The 11,408-nt window shown below is 31.4% G+C and overlaps 3 protein-coding genes across 9 annotated transcripts; 2 read left to right on the top strand and 1 right to left on the bottom strand.

Annotated features, from left to right (window-relative positions):
- The first annotated feature begins 477 nt into the window (after positions 1-477).
- On the top strand, positions 478-7,954 carry LOC117239314 (GDP-D-glucose phosphorylase 1-like). 7 transcript variants are annotated; one of them, XM_033504809.1, is made up of 4 exons: positions 478-549; positions 2,563-2,710; positions 6,413-6,693; positions 7,099-7,120. In XM_033504809.1, exons 2-4 carry the CDS (start codon positions 2,621-2,623, stop codon positions 7,103-7,105), a joined length of 378 nt encoding a protein of 125 aa, XP_033360700.1. In that variant the 5' UTR covers positions 478-549; positions 2,563-2,620; the 3' UTR covers positions 7,106-7,120. The 7 variants fall into 7 exon arrangements, with proteins under 7 accessions (XP_033360700.1, XP_033360702.1, XP_033360703.1 ...); XM_033504811.1 differs by lacking the exon at positions 478-549 and adding an exon at positions 806-824; XM_033504812.1 differs by lacking the exon at positions 478-549 and adding an exon at positions 1,221-1,238.
- Positions 7,955-7,985: 31 nt separating this feature from the next.
- Positions 7,986-9,061, top strand: LOC117239313 (piggyBac transposable element-derived protein 4-like). The gene has a single exon (XM_033504804.1). The coding sequence runs from the start codon at positions 8,038-8,040 to the stop codon at positions 8,731-8,733; it is 696 nt and encodes a 231-aa protein (XP_033360695.1). The 5' UTR covers positions 7,986-8,037; the 3' UTR covers positions 8,734-9,061.
- Positions 9,062-10,558: 1,497 nt separating this feature from the next.
- LOC117239310 lies at positions 10,559-11,347 on the bottom strand. The gene is made up of 2 exons (XM_033504801.1): positions 11,054-11,347; positions 10,559-10,981 (listed from the first exon to the last, which is right to left on the bottom strand). Exons 1-2 carry the CDS (start codon positions 11,345-11,347, stop codon positions 10,559-10,561), a joined length of 717 nt encoding a protein of 238 aa, XP_033360692.1.
- Positions 11,348-11,408: the final 61 nt, after the last annotated feature.

Raw genomic sequence — 11,408 nt, 5'->3', positions numbered from 1 at the left:
AAGTGTCCTTCGACATTTGTGCGTGTTTGATGAATGGGTATATGGATGTCGCTGGCGTGCTGTTTGTAACATAGCGTTGATACGCTTCTTATTCTCTTCCCTTATTTATGGTTTTCCATTATTCTATTCGGTTAGGCATGCATATTCTCGGAAGTCGGCTCTTGTGCGTGTTTGTAACGAATAGTTAATGTAATCGACGTGCGCGTTTCCAAGCTTTAACAATGATTTTCATAACTAATATCAGATAGTAAAAATAATATTGAAAAGAAAATAGAAAAAAATTGTAATCAAAATATTCCCAAAGTTACAATAGAAAAAAATGTTCTCTTATATTTTTCAACAAAAGTTAAATCTAATACAAGATTTCATTTAAAATTAATAAAATTTCAAATTAGCATCAAAATGAAAAAATTAATTCAGAGATCAAACATTAAAATAACAATTTTTAAACTAATTATCTTTATTTACTTATACTAACTAGCTTTAATACTACCATGAGAAACTTTTAACAGAGATCAAAAAATTCAATATGAAATACAAATTTTAAATATAATTTAATGTCTTCTTTTAATTTCTTCTTTGTTAAATTTTGTATTATTAATTTTTTATTAATGTATTAACCCTTTGCACTCCTATGTCGAGTGTGACTCAACATCAGTTTTTATTTCAGGAGCTACTTTGTTGAGTCCCACTCGACATTCTTTCAGTTCCACCTTTTTTTGTGAAATGTGTGAAAGAAAACAAGCATTGCATCCTGGAAATTGTTTCAAGATATATCATACGCCTAAAAATTACAAAATACAACAATAGTGTGAATAAAACTGGTATTTAAGTGAATTTGTTTCTTCCTTTATTTATTTAAATTGCCTTATTTTTTAGTTAAAGTAAATTTCAAATAAAACACTTAAAAGCGTTAGGAGCCGCTGATAACAAAATTGAAATAAAATTTGGAGTGCAAAGGGTTAAACATATTTTCTAATATAATAAAAATATCATGCCTTAATTCTTAAAAAAAGTTGTATCATAACTTTCTTGTAACTAGTGTTACAATAATACAATGATATTATTAATAAGATCTTAATGTAAAAAAAATTATGTAATACTATCATATTGTAGAGTAAAATACCTAAGATAAAAGATACAAAATAAATATTTAATATTATACAACACTTCTCACTTCATCTAAGTAATTATGATACACAAGGAAACAATAAATATAACTAGTTAATCTAAATATGGTATAAATTCGTTTTACATGTATTGTATTCACTATTGCATATTCTAACTCACTGCATTATAATTTTTTTATTGTGTCAGTATCTTTTAATTTCGCAGGAAATCTATGGTGAAGTACATACATATATATATATATATATATATATATATATATATATATATATATATATATATATGTCGGATCATCACTGGAAATGGGGTTGTGGGCGTCAAATGAATCTTCTCGAGGATTAGCCATTGATATGGTACACACAGGCGTAGTTTATTACAATGATAGAATTATTACAGTCTTAAGAATTGATCACGGCGGTTCGGCACTCGCGACACTAGTGACGATGCTCTCGGGCTAAATAACGAATCCGCGGCCAACGGGACGACAACAGAACGTACTCACAAAGTCTAAGTCTGAGAATAATCACTGATCGCGAAGGCGTTACTCTTTGATCGATGAGATCGCGAGCGAGAAGGCCTTTCCCGTCCCGATGATGCCACACAGGAAAACTATAACGGGGTGTGTCTAAGGATACGAGATCATCGGTATCGTCGAGAAAAGCCTTCGTTCAGAAAGTGTTGCTGCTAATTGGTTAATCTCCATATCGGTGGTTAGAAAAGGATGCTAGCCGCCCTCGAGGGAAAGTTGCTAGTGGGAGACGCCGCTCGTTGAAAAATATGTCTCCCCTATCTTCCCGTATTTGGGACAAAGACTGTTTGTCCGTTTGAAGGACTTTAGTTAACTAAATCTTAAGATTTATAACAGGCCCTCGGGCTAGCCGAACATGTACTGCGGAGACGCATCGACATCTGGCAATCATCTTACTCGAAGAATAGGGTCTGCGCGTGGCGAGCCACGGGACAGAAACCGTTGGAATGTTTACTGTCGCGTGTCGCCACGAATATTTCTTTTAAGGAGAGTTATAGAATTATTCCATACCTTTGTTAGGCAAAGCGTTCATCCCGTGACCGCGGCTACGTTCGGCGACTGACTGTCGCCTCGAGCCCAAGCTCATTATCACAATTCTCGAATAATTACAATCGGGTTGAATAACTACAATTGTTCAATTACAGCTATAGTAGACTCTAGGTTGCAATGTTGCGGGATTATCCAAAATTCCAAAGGCTCCGGTGTTCTTTCATCTCCGACATATATATATATATATATATTACATAGAATATTAACTAGGTTATGTTTAGATCACCACATGGTTTATACCTAAAATAGGCTGTGGTTAATTGTGCTAAATGATTTCATATTATTTAAACCTACATAACAAAATCCGACACAATCATGTCCTACAATTCTTCTACTGAAACGAATTGTGCTTGTAGTAAAGATATTAAAAAAGATGAGGAATCTAATTTTGATTTGGTTTTAAAAGAAAAGTGGATGGAAGCCCAGAAAAATGGAGTGTTTCGTTATATATTAAACATTCAAGATTCAAAAATATTGGAAGGCAAATATCACTTTTTAGTCCAGGTAATGTTATTAAATAATTAATTATAATAAATATTTGTTTAATTTATTTTCAAATATTTTTTAATTGTTACAATTTTGTTTAAGTAATATAGTAATTTACAGGATAAAATATTTTATATGTTTCTATTGTTCACTTGTCATATGTGTAAATGTATGCTTTAATTTTACCATCTCTTGCATAAATATTCATGAGATAATTTTCTAGTTCAAATTTTAATAATTACAAATATGTTTTGTGTATTAATGTCATTAATACAAAAGTACATGTAAATCTGGTTACATATGCTTATCTCTTTGTTTTAATACTCTCAAGTACAGTTTGTTGATAACTTATAAAATAAAAATAAGCAGATAAAACAAAAATATTTACAAAATCAGTGATAATTTACAAAAATAAAAATGAAATAAATATTATGTAACTGTAATTATATCTAATAATATAATATAGATAATATTGTTTATTCTAGGAATATTTATAAGAGTAAAATTATATAAATTAATTTTATAGTGCAAAATCATATATAAAATAACAGTTAAAGAAGTAGCAATGAATATAAATTTGTTATTATATTGCCAATACAATATCAGGATTGTTTATTTATTAATCAATGTATTATACTTTTAGGAATATATATCTATTGATGAACTATAATTATTTAATGTTTTATGATTTATAATTATGAGAATCATAATGTCTCTCGCCCCTATTGTATTTCAAAGAACTTATAATCCTTTAACACATTGGCATCAGAGCATTTAGAAACTAATATATATATATATATATATCATTTAGATTCTAGCAAAGGAATTCAAATGACATATATGTGAGTCACGGTGCTAATGTGTTAAGTTACTCTAGTATGACTTAGTTAATATAACTGTAACACAATGAAAGGAAAAAAATAATTCTATTGATTCATATATATGTAAATTCATCAACAAATAATATGGGAACTGCAAGACATTTGTATTACTGATTTAGTTAAAATTCTGCATATGGGAAGATCCTCACTCTGGAAAAGTATTCCATTATAAGAGCAAAGGTCAAATATACAAGATATATACAATATATATGTAATATCGTGATATAATGTGTTTACAAAGAGTGGACAATAGAGATGTTAATCAGACAGAAAAAGACGATTGTTGTTCAACCTGAACTATTCACGCCAAACGCACAGAAAACAGCGCAATCCACACTCTCTCGGCAACGCCACTCGCAACCTCTGTCTCCGCTCGACTCGCACTCTGCTTTTCGACTCGCACTCTCTGCTTTTCGACTAACTCTCTGGCCGTTGCCGCATTCCGTTGTCTTTTTCCTAGGCCCACCGCACACGTGTTCTGCAAGCGCTCGTGGCCAGGGTCACGTAGGTCTTTTCCACGAAACTATGCACTTGAAAAGACCGATGACACATTGATGGGCCCGACGGCGCCTCGGCTCTCGCGACATTGTTCATAGTTCGCCCGATATTTCTTAGGCCTTTCGTCCACGATACTACATATATAATCAAAGATATATACAATCATAAATATAACATTGTCTTTTTCTGCATAGTAAATAAATTTGCAATACTGTAGTATTCAGTACTTTAATGCCCATAGGGTGCATTGTTAGAAAATTTAATATTTGAAAAAAAACCTTATTGCGCGCCATGGTACATTTATTGGAGTATACAATTGCTGATTAACCAGTTAGCTGTTGCGCCTTCTTTGAAAACTTTGAAAATTGTATACCTAAAATGTATCACAGAAAGTAAGCGATGAATCTTTTTGCAAAAAAGATTAACATGTGTGCGTTGCCAGAGTGTTAGTTGGCAAAATGAGTTGGTATTGATGTGGACAATGATGTGGTTACCTATGGCATGCCGAACCTACACAGTTTTGTCTATCTTCTCAGCATCGGACATTTATGGTGGCTGAGACTTTGTTGGAAGACTTCTGTACTCATAAGCTTGTACCTGTACCTGTATCTGTTTGCCAATAATATACTTTATCTCCCAATGGGATGTTGCACCTTCATTTGTACATTTAGTCATTAACCAGATCTTGGAATACTTGTGCCTTGTGAATATGACTTCCAGTAATTTAATCCATAAAAATTGTGGTTAAAAATTTGCAAAATATCTAAACATCATAAGGAATTGAAAATTAGTAAAATGGTAGCTTTTATCTAAAGCTGCTTTTATCTAAAAGGTATAGCTAGTGAACGGGGTCAAAAGAGTCCTCCAACCAAATTTATGTAATGATGTGCCATATGATAGTACCAAAAAAACATCTTATATCAAATTTCAACTTTTTTCTCATCTAAAAAATAATTGATCTTATATTGAGCTCGAATTCACTCAACTACTTTGTAAGTCACATTATTGAACGATACTTCAAATTAACACAAATTCTAAAATTTTATACTATATTTATTATATATAGAAGGTATTAAAATATCCAAAACATAAAAGCTACTTTTTTGCGTGAAATTTTCGAGGAAATCGATTTTTGACACATTCACCACTGGAATATCTTATTAAAAAGCCTAAAAATCTATAAATTTATAAATTCTATAGTTCTATATATATTAGGTTATTCGAAAAGTTTCTTTCATTTCATAAGGTGATAATACATGAACAACAATTTCTGTTTTATATTATTTTATTGAATTAGGTATGACACATTCCATTATATTTCTATTATTATGTTCGTGCATAATTCAATAAAATAATATAAAACAAAAAACATTGTGCATCTATTATTGCCTTATAAAACGAATGAAACTTTTCGGACAACCTAATATATATATGTAACTGTATGAATAGAATAGATCACGAGAGAAAAAATGTAATTTAGGACTTAGAAAATCGATTTTCCAGGTAAAATTTGTAGTGGATTTGTTATTAACTGTTCTTGTATTGAATTTAATTATTCTCAAAATAAACTCGATTTTCCAGAATCGATCGTTCGATTTATTCTAAGCATTTACATTATTACATATATATATATATATATATATATATATATATATATATATATATATATATATATATATATAATCTGTAATTCTATAAATTTGTCATCTCTTACGGAAAGAAAATTGTCAAAAAGTTCGTAATGTTTGTAATATGCCACAATTTTCTACAGAAATTTTTTGTATGATGTTTCTCTTTGTTAACCTATTGAATAGTTCATCACCTGAGAAATGCGGTTTGGGAATCTCCTTAACCATGTAAATAAACCCCTTTGAATTATAAATACACTGAAATTCATCTGTTATTTAGAGAGATATACATACTTCCAGAAACTGCTAAGCCAGTAAATTGTTTAAGGTGTTATATACAAGGTGTTAAAAAAATTGGACAATATTTTATGTAAATCTAGACATTAAATCCAAAAATTAAAAAACAGATTCACAAAAGAAAAAATACATTATAAGGAGAAGATGAAGATAAATAGTACTTTATATAAGATTAATTCTTATATGTACTGATATGTTCTATTCATTAGACACAGGCATTAAATGTTTAAAATATTTAATGATTCAAATTTTTATAAAGGTTTTATATGAACAATCCAATTATATATTGTTCTCTGATAAAACATATACAAACTTGTTTTAATCATATAAAAATTTTCTTTATTATTAATAATCTTATAATAAATAATATTTATTTTTCTTAATATTTAATACTGACAATTTTTATTAATTTTTAGCTAAATATTGATCGTGGTTATAAAAGAAGATCTCCAGAAAATATTATTTCGATGAACCAACCTTTCAATGAGAAAGACTTTAACTTTACAAAACTTGTGTCAGAAGAACAAATAATGAATTTAAATAATACAGACAAAGATGATATAATTGCAATTAATGCTAGTCCGATTGAATACTGTCATTCTCTGCTGTTGCCACAAAGATGTAAACAATTACCTCAACTTGTAACAAAGCATAGCTTATTGAAAGCTATTGAGTTGTTTTCCTTGAGTTTGTCTTCGTAAGTATATTCCACCTTTGAAGCAAAAGTACAGAAATTAAATCTTTAATTAATTTATAAATACATATGTTGATTGTTAAAAAATGCAATGTCAAAGGAAAGTTAATAAAACATACATAGTACTCTCATAAATTTCATTTTTCTTAATAATATTTATTAAGCATTATTCAGTTAATAAAATAAGATTATTGTAGTAATGCTTTATGAATAAAGAAGTAATTATTTTATGATTCTATTTTATTTTTGAAACTCTAATTGTTATAACATAAAACTTAATCAGTGATGCAATTCCAATTTAATAGGAAAAATAAAAATTTTGAAATTTTGGCATGATTTATTAACATTTTCTGACATTTAAAAATATTTACATTATAACTATTTACAATATCACATTGTTGTTTATAGTTTATAAGTATTTTCAATTAACCTTATTGTATCATTAAGCCCTTAACCCGCAACGTCGTGTTAGAGACGTGGTACATCCTACGGGCCAAACATAAGCAACACATGCACTTTGTACGTGAAACTTTGTACATTAGTTGGGATACATGCGACAAACACTTTTTTTTCTTGTCCGCATTCGGAAGTGCAGTATATTTTCTTGAAAAATATTAGAAAGGTACCCCTAAAAATAAGTTCAAAAAGAATGTTAAGCGTTGTCGAGGGCATTGAAAGTTCTGCTAACATCGCAAAAAGTGATTTGATAAATATTTTAAATAGTGATAGTAACAGTAGTGATATTTCACTTTCTGTACGAGAACGTTGTAAGCGACTGGTTATCGAAGATGATATCGACGACGAAGACCACAGTAATCATCAACAACCAGAGCTATGGATTTGGAAAGAAGAAACTAATGAACCAAAAATTATGAAACTATACAGAGATTTCTGGTATAAAAGTAGGAACTTTGAGTTAGTTAGGTGAAAACAAAAAAGAAGTAGATGTTTTTAATGTAATATTTGATAACATATTTTGGGAAAATATTGTTATGGAAATGAATCGATATGCAAATCAAATAATGATCAATGAAAATAAAAGACTAAAACTAGATGAAACTTGGTTTCCTGTAAACTGTGGTGAAATCAAAATATATTTTTCACTATGTATAATAATGGGTGAAGTTAAGAAACCAACAATATAAATAAATTGATCTAAGAGAGCAGTTATAGAAACTCCAATTTTCAGGAAAACGATGTCGTTCAAAAGATTTCTGCAAATAACTAGATGTTTGCATTTTGCAGATAACAATTCGGTCAACAATACAGATAAATTATGTAAAATAAAATAAATAAATTTTAAATAAAATAAATTTTTTGAATCAAAGATTTAAAGAAGTATATACAATGCAAGAGGACATTGCTACCGATGAATCATTGATGAATTATAAGGGACACTTATCCTACAAACAATTTAATCCATTGGAAGGGACAAGATTCGGTATAAAATTTTATAAATTATGTGAGTCAAAATCGGGTTATTGCTATGATTTTAAAATATACATTGGTAATGATAAAATAAATTCTAGTGACAGTGCATCCAAAAGTGTTATCAAAGAACTATCACAGTCAATATTACATAAAGGATTGTTTAAATCTTTAATTAACAGTAAAACTAATGTTGTTGGAATAGTGCGCTCCAACAGAAATAATATGCCAAAAGATTTTTCTAAAGTAAAATTAAAAAAGGGTGAATATAGAATGAGGAACTGCAATGGAATACTGGCATTGAAATGGGAAGATAAACGAGACGTTTATATTCTTTCTTCAAAACACAAAACAGCAGAAATGATTGAACCAGATAAAAGTCGATTCAATTGTACTTTGAAACCAAAATGTGTCATTGAGCATAATAAAGGAATGATTGGAATTGATCGGCAAGACCAAATGTTAGCATGCTTCCCTGTGATGAGGAAATGTATGAAAGGATACCACCAAAAAGTTTTCTTTTACCTCTTTGATATTGCTTTGTTCAACTCGTACATTTTATTCAACAAAATAAATACTGGGAATATTATTATGCTGAATATAGAATTGAAATAGGCGAATCATTACTAAAAAATATACCGTTAACAGAGTATAAACGAAGAGGACGATTACCAAAGGGAGATTTACCAAAGAGACTGTACGCGAAATATTTGAGTTATTTTCCAAAGCATATAGATCCAACAATATCGAAATCACGGCCAGCAAGAGCCTGTAAAGTTTACACAAAACATAAAAAACGTAGCGAAGCAACGTGGGAGGGCAAAATATGCAAAGTTCCATTACATGTACCAATATGCTTCGAAATATACCACACGATTGAAGGTTATTAAATTTTTGTAAATTTTATCAAGACATTAATTATTTAAAATATGTGTTTATTTAGAAATTGGAATAAAAATTTTATTGAAATAATATTTATTATTCACTTCAAGATAATAATTTCTTTTTATTTATTTATTTATTATTGCTTAGTTTGTGCCTTTCGGCTTTGGACGAGCTTTCAGTTTTACATCTCGTTCACATATTACGCTTCTTATATATCTACCTCCCCTCTTATCCACTCTATTATATTGCACTCCCTCAATTATTCTGTCTCTAAAATTATGGCAACTTTTGGGCTTTTGCCTCCTTGCTATACTTACTTATTGTCGTTCCTCCCTGTCTTGTATTGCCCTTCTCTTTTCTATTATTGTTTTCAGTTCTGTTAGTCCTTCTCCAGTCTCGTTTAGTATTTTCGCTGTGTCCTTTGGTCTTCCCGTTATTTCGCATTCTTCTATTACATGTCTCAGGTCTTCTTCTTTCCTTTTACATAGCCTGCATCTTTTTTCTCCCTCTTCTTTCCAGTATTCTCTTGCTTTGGTCTCGTTTCCACATCTGAATCTTGCTAATATTTTTCTATCCTTCCACTTCATCCTCCCTTTTAAATATTTTGATTCCCTTATCCTTTTCCCCCTCTCTTCTGCTTCTCTTTTTCTCCTTTCTTCTATAATTTGATCTACTGTCATCCTTTCTTGCTCTTCTCTTGCTTCCATCTATGTCCCTCCATTTCTCACCTCTTCTAGCCCTTTCTTTCTCTTTCTTGCTCTTTTCCCTTCTTGGCCATTTCCCCAATTTCTCTCTCTTTCCTTTATGTACCCCTTTACTCCTTTTTTTGACTCTATGGCTTTCCCTTCATACCTTACTGCTCTTCTTAATGCCTTTTCTTTAATTTCTGTTAGCTTGCATTCTTCTATCAATATATAATTCGGTGTTGTCATATCTAACCTAAGATCCATTTCACATATCTTCTTTGTATTCTATGCAGCCTTTCTTCCATGTTCCAGCCCCATACCTCTGCTCCAAACAGCGCCACGCTCTCTACCAGTGCTCCAAACATCTTCATTTTCCTCTTGTAGTCCTGTTTGAAAATTCTTTCTCCCATGCTCCATGTTTTCTTCATTGTTATTGTTGTTCTCTTTTTCCTGTCTTGTATGTGTTTTTCATCACTGCCGTTTTTCTGTAGTATGTACCCCAGGTATCTTATTTCGTCCACTTCTTCTAATTCTTGCTCTCCCCATTTCCATTTTCTTTGTCTCCTCTTGTTCTTTCTTTTCTCGAAAACTACTATCTTAGTCTTTTCCGCGCTCAGCTCCAATTCGGTTTCCTTTAAAAATTTTTCGAATCTCTTTAGCATTTCCTTCAGCTCCTCTTCTCTATCCGCCATCAGCACAATATCGTTTGCATTGTCAATGACCATACCTTCCTTTCTCCTACCACGATGCCCCCGATTTGTCCTTTCCTTTATTCTTCTTTCAACCCCATCACGTAGATGTTGAATAACGTCGGGCTCAACGTGCATCCTTGTCTGACTTCCCTCAGTGTCCAAAATTCTTTTGCGTTGTTACCCTTGATTCTCACCACATTCTGTTTCTGCGTACAACTCTTTTATCCTTCGAATTAGTTTTTCGTTAATCCCCATTTTTCTCATTTTCTCCTCCAATTTCTCTCTGTTTAACCAGTCGAACGCCGCTTTTAAGTCCACAAAGCAGGCATATAGTGTCTCTTTTTCTCTATTCAACTGTTTGTCTATGATATGGTTAATCACAAATACCGCGTCGGTCACTCCTCTTCCTTTTTTAAATCCGAATTGACTCTCTTCCAGTTTGGTTTCAATCTCTGCCTTCAGCCGTTCGTCCAGTATCTCTGCGTAAATCTTGTATGCTGTGTCCATTAATGTTACTCCTCTGTAACTTTTCGCTACTCTCTTGTCCCCCTTCTTGTATATCGGACATATTACTCCTTTTTTCCAATCTTCTGGTATCCCCTCCCCATTCCATATTTTCCTTAACAAATCTCATAACGCTTCCCCTACTTCTTTCGGTGCATACTTCCATACTTCATTTTCTAACCCGTCTTCCCCCATTCCTTTCTTCTCCTTCAAGTTCCTTAGTTGGTAGATCACCTCTTCCTTCTCTATATTATCTTGTCTCTCCTCCATTATTTTCTCTTCTGCTCGCTGCTTCTCCGTTTTTCTGCCCTCTTTGTGCTCTGTTCCTTCTAAACTTTCCATGAAGTGATTTTTCCACCCTTCTTCGCTTATTTCTTCATCTATACTTTCTCTTCTTCTTCTATATTTATTTATGTATTTCCACGCTTTTTGTTCTGTTTTGATCTTCTTGATTTTCTCCATTTCTTCTTCGTGTCTTTTCTTTCTTTGTTTGCACCACTGTTTGAATGCCTTTTTCCCCTCT

The sequence above is a fragment of the Bombus vosnesenskii genome, unplaced genomic scaffold (genome assembly GCF_011952255.1).
Source record: "Bombus vosnesenskii isolate JDL3184/JDL3185 unplaced genomic scaffold, Bvos_JDL3184-5_v1.1 scf7180000013918, whole genome shotgun sequence".
NCBI classification, from domain to species: Eukaryota; Metazoa; Arthropoda; class Insecta; order Hymenoptera; family Apidae; genus Bombus; species Bombus vosnesenskii.
This window is presented reverse-complemented; position numbering and strand designations above follow the sequence as displayed.

Coding starts and splice junctions, on each gene's coding strand:
- LOC117239314 (XM_033504805.1), top strand. CDS start 2,522: ATGTCCTACAATTCTTCTACTGAAACGAATTGTGCTTGTAGTAAAGAT. Junction 2,711..6,412: donor AATATCACTTTTTAGTCCAG/GTAATGTTATTA, acceptor ATTAATTTTTAG/CTAAATATTGATCGTGGTTA.
- LOC117239313 (XM_033504804.1), top strand. CDS start 8,038: ATGCAAGAGGACATTGCTACCGATGAATCATTGATGAATTATAAGGGA.
- LOC117239310 (XM_033504801.1), bottom strand. CDS start 11,347: ATGGAGAAAATCAAGAAGATCAAAACAGAACAAAAAGCGTGGAAATAC. Junction 10,982..11,053: donor AAGACGGGTTAGAAAATGAA/GTATGGAAGTAT, acceptor TGGAATGGGGAG/GGGATACCAGAAGATTGGAA.